The sequence below is a fragment of the Lonchura striata genome, chromosome 12, assembly GCF_050655825.1.
Source record: "Lonchura striata isolate lonStrDom1 chromosome 12, ASM5065582v1, whole genome shotgun sequence".
Lineage (NCBI taxonomy): Eukaryota > Metazoa > Chordata > Aves > Passeriformes > Estrildidae > Lonchura > Lonchura striata.
Genome location: NC_140714.1, coordinates 17,839,536 through 17,858,796, shown reverse-complemented (window position 1 = coordinate 17,858,796; position 19,261 = coordinate 17,839,536). Strand labels below are relative to the sequence as shown.

At 48.5% G+C, this 19,261-nt stretch overlaps 1 protein-coding gene across 1 annotated transcript; it reads left to right on the top strand.

Moving 5' to 3' along the window:
* The first annotated feature begins 3,080 nt into the window (after nt 1-3,080).
* LOC144247029 (E3 ubiquitin-protein ligase PHF7-like) lies at nt 3,081-6,672 on the top strand. Its single transcript, XM_085590175.1, has 10 exons — nt 3,081-3,214; nt 3,547-3,638; nt 3,724-3,825; nt 4,108-4,232; nt 4,309-4,471; nt 4,558-4,668; nt 4,883-4,992; nt 5,127-5,245; nt 5,398-5,863; nt 6,128-6,672. The coding sequence occupies exons 1-10, from the start codon at nt 3,172-3,174 to the stop codon at nt 6,456-6,458; spliced, it is 1,662 nt and encodes a 553-aa protein (XP_085446301.1). The 5' UTR covers nt 3,081-3,171; the 3' UTR covers nt 6,459-6,672.
* The last annotated feature ends 12,589 nt before the right edge of the window (nt 6,673-19,261 follow it).

Sequence of the window (19,261 nt, the reverse complement as noted above, 5' to 3'; positions counted from 1 at the left end):
CTCCTAAATTTGTTAGAAATGTAATTTAACAATAAATTTCCTACCTCCCAGTCTGGAAAAGACAAACTGTATGACCACAGAGAGTGGAAAGAGCAGCTCCCCTTCCTGACAAATTCAGGGTGGGATTGCCCCTTCTGTATTTGCACTCCCAGGCTCCCTTCAAGGGTGGGATCTGCTTAAGTCCAGTCCCATAGAGTAGAGAAAATGATTCATTCTTGAAAACTCCACTATTGCTTTGATAGTCTGTTTTAAAGGTCTGTTTTACTTTTTTCCTTCTGGTAGATAATGAATTTAAACTGTAGCAGAGAGCTCTGAAGGAATTGTTTCCTGTATCTGATTTCTGAAACTGTACAAGTCTCTGTATTTGCTCAGGTCCTGCTGATCTTCTCCACTGTGATGAATCTACACAGGACTCTTTCAAGCTTGCCATGCTGGTGTGGCAGCCTTTGCACCTTGGCAGAACCTGCCAACTGATGCTGGCAGGTAGCACTTGATCTACCTTGCACTTGAATTGACAAATACTTCAGTTTTCTTTGGTTTGGTGTTTGGTTTTGGTTGTTTATTTTTTTAATTTTAGATTTTGCAGCTTTATCATTTTACAGAACAATGACATTTAATTTTCTAGATACAAAACCAATTGTGATAAAGTCACACTGCAAAATCTTTTGTCTTGGGAGAGCAGCAAAGATAAAGTGGCAAAGTATACTGAGTATACTGGCTTTAAAAAGCTTTTCTTCCTATTCTAGAAAAGCAATTGGACTTCTTTCCATCTCCCCTGAACTTCCTGTTCTTCATCAGTAACCTCCCAACAGATAATGGTTGTCCTTATATCCTTTCAAAATCTCCCCATCTCTATCATGGGCAGGAGGCTGGAATTCTTTTGTTCTGACCTCAGATAAAAAGTCTTGGGACATGACAGTGAGAAATACATAAGGCAATTGTTAGAGGGCTGTTTTGGGGTCTAATAACTACACTGGGCACTGTTATTTTAAGCTTCTGAGTTGTAATAAACCAAACAACATTCAAAGGAAGAACTGTCAAATGTGGAGACAAAACTGTCCTGAGGATGAGTGTGAGGGTGGTTAATGTCTGTCTCCTCCGGGCACTTCAGCTGACCATTGAAATGTGCTTTGTGTTTATACAGCGGTGTCACCATTGCTAATTTTCTTCCTTCACTGAGGATTCGGGCATGGCAATGCCCCTGTAACAAAGCAGTGCCTTCACTTTCATCCTGGTTTTCCCCAGAGAGGTCTTGAGGAAAATGTCAATTCACCTGAAGCAGGTTTTGAATTTCTCCAGTGCAAGAGAATCCATGTGGATGCAACACTTTAGTCAGAGAAAGAGAAGCCAGATAAACTTTCCCAGGTGTTGTTGTGGGGAGTTTTGAGATGCCTGAGAGAAAGACTAAAAACAACCTTCCAGCTGGTGTTTTGAACGGCTGTTTTCTCATCAGATGTTTAGCAAAGGGTGTCTTGTGAATTAGCCAATGGTGCGAAGGGTTGCTGTGTGGTTGTGTGACAGTTTTACAAGGATTTATAAGGTTTTGGTAATTAAGTTAGAAATTAGTTGTTAGACAGGTCTTGTTGGTATGTTCCAAGTGTCCCCTATTCCTCCCTAGGAAGGTTTTTCCCCACCTCCTTGCCACAAAGTTTTCCCGCCACAGGGTTGTCAATCTCCCTCTGTACCTAAAAATACCCCTGTCAGTCCAAGTTGTACAGCCCCCTCTCCCTGTCAATCCCTGAAACCGTCCCCATTTTCTTCTAGAATGTTTGATGTCAGTCATCCCTGTTCTTGTTAGTATTGGTCCCTGGAAACCTTTCCCCTCCCTAGGTTCTCCTCATTGGCCCCTGCACTGATGTAATCCCTTCCTATTGGTTGCACTGTGTTCACCCCCCTCACGCCCACACCCTTTATAATCCCCTGTCAGACCCAAGGTAGAGAGGCATCTGTCACTGTCCCGGTTTGGGAGAATAAAAGCTCTGCAGACCTCATACAGGTGTCCGCTCCCTATTCCTTTGCTTTGGATCTTCGTAGCTTTGCTGTGCCTTCGTCACCCACGCTGAGGCAATCACTGCCACCCGGTGCTCTAAGTGACGAGCCGGGGGCAGCCACACTTGTAGTTCCCTCCAGTCACTTGAAGGGGACAAGCTAGCCGGCACAAAAGATCCCCGTGACTGGGCAAGCGAAGTACTACAGTTTTGAGATGCCTGAGAGAAAGACTAAAAACAACCTTGCAGCTGGTGTTTTGAACGGCTGTTTTCTCATCAGATGTTTAGCAAAGGGTGTCTTGTGAATTAGCCAATGGTGCGAAGGGTTGCTGATTAAATGACTAATCAGGTCCACCTGTAATAGAACGGTGTATAAAATAATGGGTTTCTAATAAACTCCGATTAACCTTGTGAAGAGACCTAGAGTCCATGTGTGGCCTCAGTTCCACTCCTGACTCAATGCACAATCTCTGTGTGACTGACCCCTGCCAGGGGCAGGAGCAGAGATTTCCCTTGGCCGGGGCTGGAGCCCTGGAGTGGCAGTGCCTGAACAGCACCTTACTGCCAACAGTACCAGCCTCGATGGCTGCCCCAGGGCGTGGCATTTGGCCCTGTTGCTGCAGGAGTCCCTGCCTGGGTTCCCTCCTGGCCAAACCTTCGCACCCATCTCAGAACCTGGGCAGTTACCAAGGGGGCCGCCTCAAGTGGTTGCCAGGGACCTGAGGCCATGGCTGCCCCAATTGTGGATGCACGATGCTGATGTCAGAGTGGCCATTGTGACCCGTGCAAGCAAGGTCACAAAAGGGAAGGCTGGGCTCAGGCCGCGTGTCAGTGCGACCTGACAACGGGAGGAGAAGGCAGGGCAGGGACGCTGCTGCTCAGGGACCAGAGGAGCCCCACAGCTCGGGGCTCTGGGCCTGTGCTGCAGGCTCCCCTGCCTCTCCCTGCCCAGAATCAGCGGAGGAACAGCCAGAGCGGACTGCGGTGTTCCTCGAGGCGACGACGGGAGGAGAAGGCGGACAGGAGCAGGGCTCACGCAGGGCTCAGCAGGGACTAGTGCCCTCGTGGCTCTGGGCCTGTTCTGCAAACTCCCCACACTCTTCTGTCTCCCAGACAGAGAGAGAACCAGCACCTGGAGGAGACTGTGACCTTTCTGGACAGGGACTCACCGCTGACGGCTGCCATGTGCGACAGCAAGCAGGAGGGCCCTGGTGCCAGGGAGGCAGGTGAGGGCAAAGCCGCCCTCCCAGAGCCGGGCCCAGGGGCTCCTGTGGCAGGCGTTGTGTGGGGCCCAGAGCAGAGGCAGGGGGAGGCAGGAGCTGCTCAGCCATGCCGCGGCTGGGAGCCTCCTTCCTCCCCAAGTGGGGCCCAGCTGGGCCAGGGGGCAGCTCTTGGGACACCCGTGCCCACAATGGCCCCTGCTCTCCAAGGCCTCCAGCCCTGCCCATCAGCCAGGCAGGCAGGCAGGGACAGAGCAGCCCTTGGGGCCGATGCTGCTGCAGCCAAAGAGCCCCGCAGAGGTGCTCATGCCCGCTGCCATTGGCTCTGTGCCCTGCAGTGTGCATGCTGTGTCGCCGTGCAGAGGCTGATTCGGACATCTGCGGTGACAAACTGGAGAAGTGTGGAATCTGTGCCCACGTGTTCTGCCTGGTGAGTGGCTCTGGAAGCTCCCTCCACCATTGCAATGGGCAGTTCCTGCCCCTCTCTCCTCATCTGCTCCTCCTTTCTGCTGCAGTTCTTTGCCACTCTACTTTTTCCTCAAGAGAAGGACCATGTTGGGCTCATGAGAATTCTTCCTAGAGATATCCAAATTGCAGTGCGGCGGGCAGCACAAAAGGTGAGACTCCGATGCAGGCAGGGAGATTTGTGCCAAGTGAGGTTTGCCAGAGCTTAGCCCAGACACTTGGAAGGAAAGGCCTGCCCTTCTGGCCAGTTGTGGGACAAAGTCTGGCTCCCAGCAGCTGCACAGAGGCTCTCACACAGGAGCCCCCCTCCTCCACCAGACGGCTCTGTGGGCTGAGACCCAGCAGCGGCCACATCCTGCGCCCTGCCCGGAGCGCTGGGGCTGCCTGGGGAGGCCCCGAAGCTGCTGCTGATGGGGCTGCTTGGCTCTTCCCAGCGCTGCTGCGTCTGTGGCCAGAGCGGGGCAACCATCATGTGCTGCATGGAGGACTGTGACAGATGGTTCCACCTGCCATGTGCCAAGGAGGGCGGCTGCGTCACACAGTACATTCCACAGTTCAGGTACCTCCTCCCCACTCCTGGTCACCCCTGGCAGAAGATCCAACATTTCTCACCTTGCCCATCCATTTTCCTCCAGCTCCTTCTGCCCTGTGCACCGTCCCAAGCAGAACGTGGAGGCAACTCCAGAGCCAGGCACCGATTGTCTCATCTGCATGGAGCCAGTGGAGGATAGAAAGACTTTCAGAACCCTGGTGTGCTCAGCGTGCAAAAGGGCCTGGTTCCACAGGGACTGCATCCAGGTAGGAGCCCTCCCCTCAGCCCCAGGGCACAGCAGGTGCTCAGCAGCACCAGGGCCTTGCTCACCCTGCTTCTGTTTGCCCTGCAGGGACAGGCCATGTGTGCTGGTGCTTTATATTTTCGGTGCCCCCTGTGCAGAGACCGGATGGTATTCACTGTCGAAATGTTCATCCTGGGGATCCGAATCCCCTTCAGGTTGGTGTCCTTCTGCCTGCCGCACAGGACAGGAGCTGCAAGGTCTGTGCTCTGCCAGGCCCTGCCATACCAGTCCTGTCCCTGCCCTGTCCCGTGAGTCTGGGCTTTAGCTTCACGCACGCCTTGGAAAAGTACGGGACGAACAGCAGGGACAACCTATACCTCTGTGAGGGGAGGGCAGCAGAAACTCATCAGCTTTTCCTTTCTCCATCAGACAGCCAACATGGGAGGACAACCATGCCTACGCGGATCTAGGAGAGAGGCACAGCAGGTGCAATGCCAGGGATTGCCTTTACCCGGGAGGCAGGGAGGAGGCAGAGGAAGAGGGGTAAGTTGGGTAGCGGCACCTGAGGCTCTGCAGGGTAGCCGTGTCACTTCAAGGGCTCAAAGAGAAAAGAACTAGAAGAGCTTGGCCGGACAATCAATTTGTCCTCAGTGTCATAAACCCATTTGCATCCCCAGGCCATGGGAACTGCTCCTGTGCTCCTCCTGCGCTGCGGAGGGCACCCACAGGCGCTGCTCTGGCCTGAAAAACAGCGTACAGAGCTGGGAGTGTGACAGCTGTGCTGGTCTTGAAACGAGTATGAGGCAAAGCACCCGGTGTCCCTGGGCTGGGGACAGTGCCCAGGCTGGGCCTGGCAGAGCCCGTCTGCTCCTGAAGGGCTGGGGTTCTGCTCTGGCCAGGCTTGCCTTGGGCCTGGGTGGTCTTTGACATTCCTGCTTGTCCTTACAGCCTCCAGGGATGAGCCAGAGCTCAGTGGCCCCAGCCCGACCAGTCAGTCAGGACTGGAGCCTGCTCACGGCTCCACAGAATCTGAGGCCATCAGCCCCAGCTCCCATGGCCCGGTGCCATCGGGGCAGGATCCCCAGGCTTCATCCGCAGAGACCAGCAGCCGCAGCAGCCAGCAACGCACAGCACGGCAGCAGTCTCTGCCATCTCCCTCGCTGGACACCAGCAGCCCCAGCAGAACAAGGTCAATGTACAGCAGCACCCCTGAGCTTGAGGACAGGGGCCATTCCAGACATACTGGGCCTGGCCGCAGGCGCACCCGCTCCCACCAGCAAGGTCGGGCCCCAGATGGACCAGTCCGATCGAGGAGTAGCTGTGATGGCAGCAGAAGGACAACACCAAGGACTGAGATGCCCAGGCAAAGAGAGACACCTTCACAGGCATCCCCCAGATGCACCCGCTCCCACCAGCAAGATTGGACCCTAAGTCCACCTGTCCGGTCCAGGAGTCGCCGTGACAGCAGCCACAGGACAGCACCAAGGACTGAGATGCCCAGGCAAAGGGAGACATCGCCAGGGACGTCCCGCAGACGCAGCCGCTCCCACCAGCAAGGTCAGGCCCTAAGTCTACCTGTCCGGTCCAGGAGTCGCCGTGACAGCAGCCACAGCACAGCACCAAGGACTGAGAGGCCCAGGCAAAGGGAGACATCGCCAGGGACATCCCGCAGACACAGCCGCTCCCACCAGCAAGGTCAGGCCCTAAGTCCACCTGTCCGGTCCAGGAGTCGCCGTGACAGCAGCCACAGGACAGCACCAAGGACTGAGTGGCCAAGGCAAAGGGAGACTCTGTCAGGGACGTCCCCCAGACGCAGCCGCTCCCGCCTGCAGCGCCGGGCCTCGGATCAACCTCTCCGGTCCAGGAGTCGCCAGGACAGGAGCAGGAGGAGAGCAGCAAGCGCTGAGAGGCCCAGGCGCACGGGAACACCATCAGAGAGTTCCTGCAGGAGCAACCGCTCCCACCAGAGGCGTCGGGCCTCAACTGGGACCTCCAACAGCAGCACGTAGCTTCATCTTTTCTTTCTAGTCCATCTGTTTGCTGCCAAAAGTGAAGGTGAGAACAGTCAATACAGAGACCTTGAGATTTGCAGGTCTGTGAGAAAACCGTATTAGCTCTTGACATTTCTACTGGCAGGAAAGTAGTCTTGTGCTAAATCCCTTGATTTCTGTCTTACCATGTATTAAGTGAAAAGTCACTTAAATGATGTGGCTAATGAAAAAGGACTTTTGTTCCAGCCTTTTGACTCCAAGCTGAGATGTTTCCCCAATGCTCACTCTTGTAAAGTGAACCTCTCCTTTATGGGCCTTTCATACAGTTAGGCAGGCGTTCAGAGCAAGGTGGCTCCTTGGGAAGCTGTCTTTGGAAAGGATGTGCGTTGTTTTGCTATCCTTGAACAATCTCATTTCAGTTTAAAGGACTTGTTTGGTGCTTCAAAGAACAAAACAGAAAAGATTGTGGAAATACCCTGGGACAAAGAGGATGCGCAGGACCCTGCCCCCACATGACCATTTGGGACATTTGCCCGAGAACGACGCATCTCAGGAGTCAAGCGCGTTCAAGTTTTCCTTCTTTGGAGACACAGAGGAGTTGGGCATCAAAGAAGGTAACAGCAGGACCCTTCTCACAGTGCCATTTCTAAGGAAGAGCTTCTGGCAGGCACTGTAGAGCATTGTGGTGTAAAGAAGGTCAGGACGCAGGAGATTTTCCACAGCAGAAGCCAGTAAGTAGGCAGAAGCATTTTGATCTTCATTTCTGCTTGCCAAGGCTGTGGTACATGAATGAGAGGTAACTCATGCTTGCATCTCAGGAATTCTGAAAGGCATGCTTTGAGAAGGCATTGGGGTTTTTGGTGAGTGGTGAAAAACCTTGTTGTCATGCCCTGAATCTCTCAAACAGGGAGAAAGATGGCACACCAGTCATATCAAGTTTCAGAGAACCCAACAAGATTTTAAAGTAAATGTGTGTTAATGGAGAGGGAGGAGCAAAATCCTGGAGCTGACCGCAAGATCCACGAACATTCTCTTTGCTACTGAATTCTCTTCTTGGACCTATAGAAGAAGGAAACTGAACGACACATGATGGTTGGGATGTTCCAACCATAGATAAAATGAGGCCTTATGAAAGAGGATGAAACAACATTAAATCAAGTCACAGTCCTGTAGGAGAGAAAATAAACCGTGTGAAGTTATCCAAAATATTTAAAAAAAACAACGCAACAACACAAAGCAACAAGCCCCCCACACTTGTGCTGAATTCGGAAGGTATCCGGTGTCTTCTCAATGCAATGATAAATTCATAAGAATACAGCAGAGATCCCGAGAACAGAGTGGAAAATCTTGGAGCAGATACGTAGCTCAGAAAATCTGGCAGAAGCAGATTCTGTCCTTCCTACATCTGTCTTCTCCACTGTAAGTATTTGTCTTGAAAGGAGGAATTCTTCCTGACAAGTGGAGGAATAATCTGGATGTGGCTTTGTTTCTTTTTCGGTGCTGTTATTGCAGAGTCTTGCAGACTTGGAACAATAAAGCCGGTAAAAGTCGCATGGCAAGAGGATTCACGTTTCCAAGACGGCAGCTCTGAGGGTGATGATGAGCCTGAGACGTGAGACACTGAAACGGACCAAGAAATGCAAGTTCCGTTTCTATTTGCTGTCTACTTGGCTGTAGTAGTTGGATGCTGTGGGAATATTAATAGCAGCACTCAGGGAATGGGAAACTGAGATTGCACACCTCTGAGCAGTGAAAGTTATCTTGGAAAACCATTTGTGCTGCCCAGAGTCAAAACTCCCAGCAGCCCATGTGATGTGAAGCTGAATATGAAAAGAGAGACGTTGAGCACAAGAAATTAACGGGCTCATTTTGGTTTGACCAACTCCAAACTGAGTTTGGCCAGAAGCCAAAGACACAGTCAGTTTTATTTTAAGAAGAGTTTTATTTTTTTTTCTAGAAGGCTCTATTTGGTTACTAGGGAATAAAGCTTTTCACTGTATACCAATTCTCTGAAGCACTGCAGTTTTAACTTGTGTTCATGGAATTTGATAGTACAATTTAGAATGCTAAAATCCCTTTGTACTTGTCTAGGTTTGTTTCTTTACCATGCACAGAAAGTGCTAGAGTTGTCTTCTTCTTTGAAGATGATGAATGCCTAAGAGGTACGACAGAATTTCTTCACCCCCTTTTGTGTTTTTTTAAACTTTTCCTGGAATTCTGTGAGGAGGAAAAAATGCTGCCTGCCTAGGAATGTTTCCTAGTCAAATTTTGGCATCCTTACTTGTGCTCAAAATTATGGCAGAATCCCGTGAAAAAGTCCTGGTAAAATAAAGGCCAAGCAGATTTCTGGCTTTCTTCTCTTTCAGGTAATTGCCTAATAGGAATCCAGACTTGCAGAGCTTACCAAAACATTAGCCTCTTGACAGTTTACCTAGACATTTTGGATCCTTTCAGGTATTTTTATCACCTTTAACTTTTTCCTGTCTTTCTGGAGTTACCATTAAGAATTCTGTGTTCTTGTCACCCACATAGGTCCCTGTGGTGATTTGTCCTAATGAATCTGGGGGTTTCTCTTCTGAATCCAGGGGATTTTGTATTTAGAAACAAAGAAAACAACAACCAAAGGAAACATATGGAGTCCCATCCCCAAAAATTGCAGAGGCCAGCAAAACAATTGCTTGTTATATGTGTTGTAGAATAGTCTTAAGACAGGCTTAAATGGTGTGCATTTCTCAAGACTGATTCGATAACGCTGCAGAAATGTATTGCTGTGTTCATACAGTTCGTGCCCAGCACTCTTCCAGCCTGTCTGATTTGCAGGGGGTGTTAAAGTGGAGAGCTCAGTCCTAAGCAGGCCCCAGTTCTGGGGGAAGATGTGTGATCCTGGTGCTGAGCTTCTAATGAAACAGCGGCTATTTCACTGCAATTTAGACTGCAGCATGCTGAGGAAAACTGCTGCTGCCTTTCATTGTCCCGCAGACACCAGGCTGCAGGAGGGAACATTTCTGTTGGGAGACAACATCTGGTGGGGGGCAAGAGAACAGGAAGGATGTGAAGAATTGACTCCTGACTTTATTGCTGAGTTGCCCATGATTGTTAGAAGCAGCAGCACAATCGAAAATGTTTAAGCCTATTAATTGGTTCTTTTTTTTGCACAGAGGGCCCAAAGTTATTTTGTAGATCAGTAGAGTTCAGTGAAGAAAAAGGGTTGGGAAGACCAATGTAGATTATTGCTTGAGGTGAGTATGTAACATGTGTTCCCTGGGAACTGTAGGTGAAAGCTGAGCAAGGGGAGGAAATGCAGGTATGAATGGGCGTGCAGAATTAATTCAGGACCTCAAGAAGAACCTGCAACTTTGCAACTCCCCAGGAACAAAAGTGATTTACTATACCGGTGTGTATAACATCATGTTGTGTTGTCCAGGCAGGTAAACCACTACATCTTTGTATGTTACAGGAGCAGCTACTTAACTGTACGTAAAGGATGTATTTAAGAGAAGGAGTGAATTTAGAGACTTCGCCTAATAGTGGATTCAGAAAATTCTCTGAAGAATTCGGTAGATTTTCATTATTTCCCAGAATGCTGAAGGAAGCATAGGGATACCAAATAGAAATGCAAGGAAGCCAATAAACTCTTTACTGAATAGAAACGTGCCACGTTTGTTCCTTGAAGAAGTGGTCAAACAATGTTACTACCAAAATCCTTTCAAAGATCTAAGAGGAAAAAAAATTGGCAAATCCTGTTCGGCAGTGTTTCCAAGCTGGGGCTGATGGTCTTGGGTGCTGGGGAGCCACGGGAAGGCTCCAGTCCTGACTGTCCAGCCAGGCCGAGGCCATTGAGCTCCGGCTCATCCCTGGCGGCTCTAAAGGCAAGCAGGAATGTCAAAGGCGCCCCAGAGCCGGGCCAGGGCACACCTGGGCACTGGCCCCGGCTCTCCAGGAGCAGACGGGCTCTGCCAAGCCCGACCTGGGCACTGGCCCCAGCCCAGGGACACGCGGGTGCTTTGCCCAGAGCCGTACCCATAGCAGCAGAGCTGTCACACCCCAGCTGGCTGTGGTGGGTGTGAGGCTCCAGCAGTGTCCGTGGGTGGGCTGGGCAGAGCATCAGCAGCAGCACAGGAGCTGGTGGCAGCGCTTGGGGAAGCACAGGGGTCAGCCTCTGCACGGCGACAGAGCATGCACACTGCAGGGCACAGAGCCAATGGCAGCGGGCATGAGCACCTCTGCGGGGCTCTTTGGCTGCAGCAGCATCGGCCCCAAGGGCTGCTCTGTCCCTGCCTGCCTGCCTGGCTGATGGGCAGGGCTGGAGGCCTTGGAGAGCAGGGGCCATTGTGGGCACGGGTGTCCCAAGAGCTGCCCCCTGGCCCAGCTGGGCCCCACTTGGGGAGGAAGGAGGCTCCCAGCCGCGGCATGGCTGAGCAGCTCCTGCCTCCCCCTGCCTCTGCTCTGGGCCCCACACAACGCCTGCCACAGGAGCCCCTGGGCCCGGCTCTGGGAGGGCGGCTTTGCCCTCAGCTGCCTCCCTGGCACCAGGGCCCTCCTGCTTGCTGTCACTCATGGCAGCCGTCAGCGGTGAGTCCCTGTCCAGAAAGGTCACAGTCTCCTCCAGGTGCTGGTTCTCTCTCTGTCTGGGAGACAGAAGAGTGTGGGGAGTTTGCAGAACAGGCCCAGAGCCACAAGGGCACTAGTCCCTGCTGAGCCCTGCTCCTGTCCGCCTTCTCCTCCGGTCAGTAGCAGAGGTCTTCATCATACATTAATTGGATGTGATCCGAACCAAAGAGTAAGTTCAATTTCCTGAAGAGTAATATCAGGTACTTCACTTCTCTAAGTTTAATTTATAGCAGAAATAAAATATATATCGTTAATTCATGGTTACTTTTACACTATACATAGAGCTTCCACTTTAATATTTGTGGAAAGCCAAGAAGCCAATATTATAATATGTTTGTCTAACAGATGGCTAAAGGATCAGCATGAATTTGCAGAATTACTTCTTTTATTAAGTGCTTCCTACAGAACAGTGATAGAATGGAAGATTTCTTTTACTGACTCATGGCTAAGTACTCAGCTTCCTTTATGTGGAGAATTTGAGGGATAGCTGTACCAAATCCAATCCCATTATTAAATTCATGGCACTAGACAAAGGAATACCTGACTGCTTTTTAAGAGTTGAACATACTTGCAAAATAATGATGGCAAACCCTTCTAATGTCAAAACACTGAGTAGGTTTTTTCACTGTCATGTTTCCTCTGATATAGTTGAGATTAATGTGAAGATTAAGATTCAGTATGTTTTCTTTAGTCTTCCCTTTCATGCTCTTTATCTTTTGGCACACCATTTTCCTTTCAACTCTATGGCTTCCCTCTGGTGTTTTAAATCAGGTGTAATATTTTGCTATTTCGTGGTGCCACTCCCTCGATCTACTGAAGAGGGCCGAGCAATGCCGGTCTGTCGGCAGGTCCCAGGCGTCGCTCCTGCCGGCGGCCCCGGGGCAGGAGCGGCCCCGGCAGTGCCGTGGCAGGGCTTCCCTCAGGTGTCGGCACTGCCAGCCTGGCTCTGCCGGGGCGCTCCGGCAGTGCCACGGCGCATGGCAGCTCTGGCCCTGCATGATCGGAGTGATGGTCAGGTGTTAGAAAAGCAAAGTACTTGTTGCTAGAATGGTCTTTGAAGACTCAGGCCTGGGCACCTTTCACTGATCTCAGACCCAGAGGGAAGCTGACAAAGCTTGGGAAGAAGGACGCCCACTGATTGTGGACGCAAAGGATGCACAATTTAGGGGCCATAAGGACATCTGTTAGAACTGCCAAGATAAGGAAAACACTCCTAAAGTCAACTCAGCAAACATGCTGAAATCAGCTCCAGCTGGGTAAAAAAGTGTGCTGTTTGCAGGCGACAGGACTTTGGCACCCAAATTACCCTGGGCCTGGCCGTGGGATGGTTCCGGTCACCAGAACACACAAAAAGATGGCTCAGCGCAAGTGCTGGGCATTGTGCTTCAAGAACCCAGATGAAAAATCTAGTGAGGCTGTGCTGGATTCTCGTGTGGTATCTACCCCTTCTCTCTTCTTCTTCTCAACATATATTGTAAGCCTGACTATAAAACCCTAGTTCGAGCCATGCTCACTGCCTTATTCTCAAAACTTGCAGCTGACTTAGAGGTTTAGTACCTTACAGAGCGGGTTTGAGGCCCTGCAGCTGGAGGGACAGACAAGTGATGAAGTGGGCAAGAGTCCTTCTGGAGCAGAGGGGGCACCTAGGGTAAGACAGCCAACACCATGTGTCGTGGCCACCTCTGTTCCGAAGGAAGGCAGGGTCCTTGCAGACCCTCCCAAAAGCATCTCAAGGGAAGCTTTCCGTCTCGCCTGCCCTGTTTCCTTGACTTTATCTCAATCTTTCTCTCAAAGAAAGACAGTGTGAAATGCAAAGTTGTGTTTTGTGTCAGGTAAATAAATGTAACCTGTGTAATTGTAATTGTGAAATATGTGGAACACAGCCATGGGACAGTTATAAAGATGAGTTCTAATAAACAACTGAGAAAAGCATGGAAAAAGACTTGTGAACCAATCTTTTGCTTGCAAATAACAATGATAAGTCTGTGGGATTCCTTAGAATCAGAGGGTTTTGTGCACGTTGCAAAAGGCAGGCCTCAGAGACACCAGGATGCTGATTAGAGCTACGCAGTAGCTATAAGATTTGTCAGCAGAAAAATTATACAAGAAGTAGAAAGATAGGACAAAGAGAATAAAAGTCTGTGTATTAACGCTTGGATAGAATAACTTCCTAAGTTGCAGAAAAGTATATCTGTTGAGATGTTAGGAAGGTCTAAGCTTAATAACGGAGCTCTATGCATTGTATCTTGAGGCTTACAAGCAAGTATTGTATTCAATATAAGCAAGCATTATTTTAACTAAAGGTTAAAAAAGCAGTCTTTTTCTTTATATTTGACTTATTACAGTGAGACACAATCTGGACTTTAATTTGGTTTCTACTTTCTAGACAATTGATATTTAATTTATTGAGGGAGACAGGAGTCTCTCTTGTGCTACAGATTTCTAAAGAAACACAGCTGCCACATCCTGTGCTTTTATGTTACCCATGGCACTGCCTGGAGAAAAAAAGTTTGCCATGGTGACCCTTCTCTTTTTTATGTACAGTGCTTTCACCACCAATGCATGGATGGACAGACTGCTTTTAGGATTTTTCTTTTAAGGATGTCTTGTTAAGAGGAGAGAAAACAACAGTTTAGTTTTTTATTTTTTGGGACTACAGTCTCCCCCATCTTCTCCTGGGGCTGAGGGTCTAAGAACAGAGATTTTTTTTTTTTTTTTTCTTTAAGGACAGGGGGCACTACTACAAACTCCGTAATTTTTTTTTTGTTCACTCCACTTTTGGTTTTTTTTAGCTGAAGTAGGTTTCTTGACTTTGCTCTGGCATCTTTTTAAAATATAGTTTTTCTTGAAGGAGAAGATTGGTTTAGTTTGTGGTCAATATGGAAAAGACTAGCTAAAAGCTACTCTTTGTCCTTCTCTTATTTAGAATTTCTTTTTTCAACATCTCAGGGTCTAAGGTGCCTTTATTTTTCTTTTTTAAACTGAGGAGGGGGGAAAAAAATTATAAAACTTTCATTTTTTGAGGAAGGGTTAAAAGTCTGGACTCCCAGGATGGCTTGACGCCCAGACTCTGGCGGCTGCCACGCGACTGGGCACTTTGTGGCCCCCCCGCTCTTCCTTTCCCGCGGTGAACTGCTGATAAAACTGCTGTTGTCTCTTTCTTTCTCCCTTTTGGGAGAGAAACTCTGGGGAGGGGAACTGAGACATCTTAGATTTTTTTCACTTTTCTCTCTGCAGGAGGTCAGCCCGGTTCCAGTCCTTCCACCCTTAGGCCTACCTCAGTCAGGCCATGGGCCTTCCCCTTCCCCGCCCAGCCACGGGCTAGGCAGGGGAGAGGCTGCACTGCACGCTGACTGGAACTAAAGAGAGCCAGTTCTCCTGGGAATTTTGCTTTTAACCCCTCTGTGTTCTCAGAGGCGTGTCTACCTTCAATTGGTCAACATCTAAATTGACTTCTTTCTTCTGGAAAAATTTTTTTTCCATGTCAAACCACGACACAAGCAAGCAAGCAAGCAAGCAAAAGTAAGCCAGTCAGCACTAGCCTTTTCTAGACAGAAGACCATGAGGGGGAGGTGAACCCACGGCTGATAACAAGGCAAAACAAACCTTCACTTTCAGAGTCAGTTCTGAAAGCACAGAACATAATATCAAACATAAACAGAATACACGATTGGAGATACAAACACTGTAACGTCACCCTAGGACATTCCACCCCTTATCTCCATATCTTCAACATCACCTAAAAACTCCATCAAGTTAAAACTTGTATCTTTCACTTACTCATACCTTTGACACTTACACATTTCCTTCTATTTCACTTGCTCAAACCTTTGCCACTTCCACATTTCCTTCTTTCTCATGTCTGTGTGTTTTCATGTACAGACATTGGCAGTAACATCCAGCAGTGATATTTGCGCAATAGTTTCACCCCACAATCAGATCTCTCTGAGGTACACATCGTGTTGTTCCATCTCTTTGCATTATCCACCATGTACAACCTGGTCCCTGAGCAAAGACAATCCCACAAATGGGCTTGTCTGTATTCGAGGCAGAATTGATCCACACTGATTTCCCTAACAAACCTCTGACATGTGCCACTGGGACTTTATCTCCATCTACTATATTCAAGGGCTCAGACTGGGCAGGACCTGCTCGATTGGTGGAACCTCGGCTGTTAACTAACCAGGTGGCCTTTGCTAAATGTTGCTCCCAATTTTTGAGAGATCCCCCACCCAATGCTTTTAAGCTGGTTTTTAACAGTCCATTGTACCTCTCCACTTTGCCTGCAGCTGGTGCATGGTAGGGGATGTGGCACACCCGCTCAATGCCATGTTCCCTAGCCCAGCTGTTGATAATGCTATTCTTGAAATGAGTCCCATTATCTGACTCAATCCTCTCAGGGGTGCTATGCCTCCAAAGGACCTGCTTTTCAAGACCCAGGATGGTGTTACGGGCTGTAGCATGAGACACAGGGTAGGTTTCCAACCATCCAGTGGTGGCTTCTACCACGGTGAGCACGTAGCACTTGCCTTGGTGTGTCTGAGGCAGTGTGATTTAGTCAATCTGCCAGGCCTCCCCATACTGGTACTTGGACCACCGCCCACCATACCACAGGGGCTTCACCCGCTTGGCCTATTTGATGGTAGCACACGTCTCACAGTCATGGATCACCTGAGAAATACTGTCCATGGTGAGATCCACCCCTCAGTCTCGTGCCCACTTAGAGGTGGCACCTCTATCCTGATGGCCTGAGGCATCATGGGCCCATCGTGCTAGGAACAACTCTCCCTTGTGTTCCCAATCGAGGTCTATCTTTGACATCCCTGTCTTTGCAGCCTGATCTACCTGCTGACTGTTTTGCTGCTCTTCATTAGCTCTACTTCTGGGGACATGGGCATCTACATGGCGAACCTTCACAGGTAGCTTCTCTACCCGGGTAGTGGTATCTTTCCACTCTTCAGCAGCCCAAATTGGTTTTCCTCTATGCTGCAAGTTAACCTCTTTCCACCTCTCTAGCCACCCCCATAGAGCATTGGCTACCATCCATGAATCAGTGTAGAGGTAGAGCTTTGGCCACTTCTCCCTTTCTGCAATGTCTAGGGCCAGTTGAACGGCTTTGAGTTCAGCAAACTGGCTTGATCCACCTTCTCCTTCAGTGGCCTCTGCAACCCATCGTGTCAGACTCCATACAGTTGCTTTCCACTTCTGATTCATCCCTACAATGCAACAGGAACCGTCGGTGAAGAGAGCGTAGCGTGTTTCCTCTGCTGGCAGTTGGTTGTATGGTGGAGCTTCTTCAGCCCATGTCACTGGTTCTTCTTCTTCATCTGTGACACCAAAACTTTCACCTTCGGGACAATTTGTAATTACTTCCAAAATCCCAGGGCGATTCAGTTTACCAATATGGGCGCGCTGCGTGATGAGAGCAATCCACTTGCTCCATGTAGCACTGGTGGCATGGTGGGTGGAGGGAACCTTTCCTCTGAACATCCACCCCAGCACCAGTAGTCGGGGTGCCAGGAGGATTTGTGCTTCTGTGCCAATCACCTCTGAGGCGGCCTGGACTCCCTTGGCCACTCAGGATTTCTCACACCTGCGTCTACTCCTGGGTCAGAGGTCTCATCGGCCCCTCTAGAAACCTCAGCCCTCATTCTAGAGAGACTGCAGACTGTATAGAGAAAGCTTACCAGATTAAACACCAGGAAGATGGTCTCTTTAACAGTCAGGGGAAACGGAGCATTCTCTAATAGGAAGGTAACAAATTCAGAGTAGAAGAAGGAAAGCAAAGGCTGAAAAGCCTCATCCCCTACTTCCCCTCTAACAAACTGGCTGCACAACCATAACCATGAACCATACATTCCAGAAACAGACTTCAGCACCTTTATAAACCCCCTGGAAGCCATTACACCCAAGCCCAGCCCGATGGATATTCTGATCAGTGCCCTGCTACTGCAAAACCTACGTATTAGGGACAATATAAGAGCTATTCCTGGATAAAAAAAATAAACCTAGGGACCATAGAGGAATTAAGATCTCAAAAAACCCTAGGGTCCAGAGACACATGCAGGCCTTCACCCCAAGAGACACTATGAATTCAAACAACATAACCAGTAACTGCTCCATACCAACACAAAGTAATTGGAACAAAAATATGATTAATACAGGGTTTTTCCCACTCTCTCGAGCCACAATTTGGGCGCCAAAATATTTGTCCTAGTTTAGGCAAATTTGGGGAAAACCCTCTGGGAGGAGCCCCCAGAAAACAAACCCACACGGCCCCTCCCCACCCACTTGGTTCAGGGAAAAAATTTTCTCTGAGAGAAGTGGAAAAGAAGCTGTTTATTCAACAAACAAAGTACTCCCCAGCACAAAAAAAAAATAACAACTCCAGATGACAACAAAACTCTTTCACCACTCTGAAGAGATGAACAAATCCAGAAAGTCTTTCCTGACAGTGGTTGCCCAGGTCTGGACGCTGGGGATTGCCCTCCAGCACTGGGGATGGCTGCTGCAGATCACAAAATGCAGGCTTCCGGTGTTTCTTGGTGTTTCCCAGATCCCAGTCTGGAGCAGGCTAGATGGTATTCAGGAAGAGGAAAGGAAAAGAAACAGTCTAGGGAAAGAATTGGACTGCTTAGCTAAACTGACTAGGAAGCAAAGGCAAAAGCAGAAGCAAGCAAAGCAAGCAAGCCAAGCAAGCAAGCAAGCAAGCAAAAGCAAGCCAGCCAGCACTAGCCTTTTCTAGACAGAAGACCATGGGGGGAGGTGAACCCACGGCTGATAACAAGGCAAAACAAAACTTCACTTTCAGAGTCAGTTCTGAAAGCACAGAACATAATATCAAATCATAAACAGAACACACGATTGGAGATACAAACACCATAACGTCACCCCAAGACATTATGGGAACATAGATATTGCCCAACTAGCAGGTGATCCACCTTTCCATAGACCAGAAAATCAGGCAGCGGAATTGCCTCAGCCTGTGCTCACCGATATTAAAGATGCTGCTAGAAAAGCTTTGTTTTCAGTTGAGCCAGCTGGTACCCATGTAAATGCTTATACTACTATCAGACAAGGTCAATTGGAACCTTTTGGCTCTTCCTTAGATAGATTAACCCAAGCTGTTGAAGAACAATGTCCAGATGAACAAGCTCATTCCTGTTTTATCCAAAACCTTGCTTTTGTCTCATTCTAAGAAGAATGTAGAAAAATTATTTTAACTTTACCTGATCAGCCTCCAACTGTAATACAGATGCTAACAGCTTGCAGTAAACTCACTTCTCCACAACATCTTGCTAATGTGAAAGTTAATGCTTTTGGAAAGCAAATTACAGAATCTCAAGAAAAGTTAGGAAAAACATTGGGAGATAATTTGGCTAAAGCTTTTGGAGAAAATTTGCGACAACAAATGGAAAAGCTCGAAAAGGTCCTGGAAAAGCAAACAAAAAAATTTTTGAAAAATCTGTTGGTACTGTACAGTTGGACTCTGATAAAAAGACTTGTTGTTTTGCTTGTGGGACTTGCTAGTGTTGTTACTGAAATCTAAAATGCTGGACTTGAAATTTCTATAACCAAAATTCAAGAAATTTCACCCTGGAAGTATCTGGGATGGAAGATGACTGAAAAAACAATTACACCTCAAAGGATACCGCTCCAGATCAGTGTCAACAATCTACAAGATTTACAACAACTTCGAGGAGAAATCAATTGGGTTAAACCTGTTTTGGGAATTACCAATGATGAACTGGGTCCGCTTTTTGATTTGCTGAGAGGAAGTTGTGACATCAACTCTCCTTGAACTCTTAACTCGTGCAGAAGCTCATGTAGCTCTTGACAAGGTCATGGAAGCTCTCCAAAGATGACAAGCTCATCGCTGTGTTCCAGAAAAGCCTTTCCTTTTTGCCATTTTGGGAGAAAAAATGCAACTTTGTCGTCTCATTTTCCAATGGGATCCTTCTTAGAGAGATCCTTTGTTGATAATAGAATGGATTTTTTTCTGCCCTACAGGTGTCCTAAGACTATTTTTACAGTTTTGGAGATGATAGCACAAATTGTAATTAAGGCCAGAACAAGATTGTTAACTTTAGCAGGTCAAGAATTTGCAGTTATCTATTTACTACTGAAAAGAGATTATCTTGATTGGGCAATGCAAAATTCTGATGATTTACAATATGCATTATTACATTTCCCAGGTATATGTTCTGTTC

Excerpts from the sequence above, each read along its gene's own strand:
- LOC144247029 (XM_085590175.1), top strand. The coding sequence starts at position 3,172 with ATGTGCGACAGCAAGCAGGAGGGCCCTGGTGCCAGGGAGGCAG. Across the intron at positions 3,639-3,723 it reads GTGCCCACGTGTTCTGCCTG|TTCTTTGCCACTCTACTTTT; the intron begins GTGAGTGGCTCT and ends TTTCTGCTGCAG. Across the intron at positions 4,669-4,882 it reads TCCGAATCCCCTTCAGGTTG|CCAACATGGGAGGACAACCA; the intron begins GTGTCCTTCTGC and ends TCCATCAGACAG.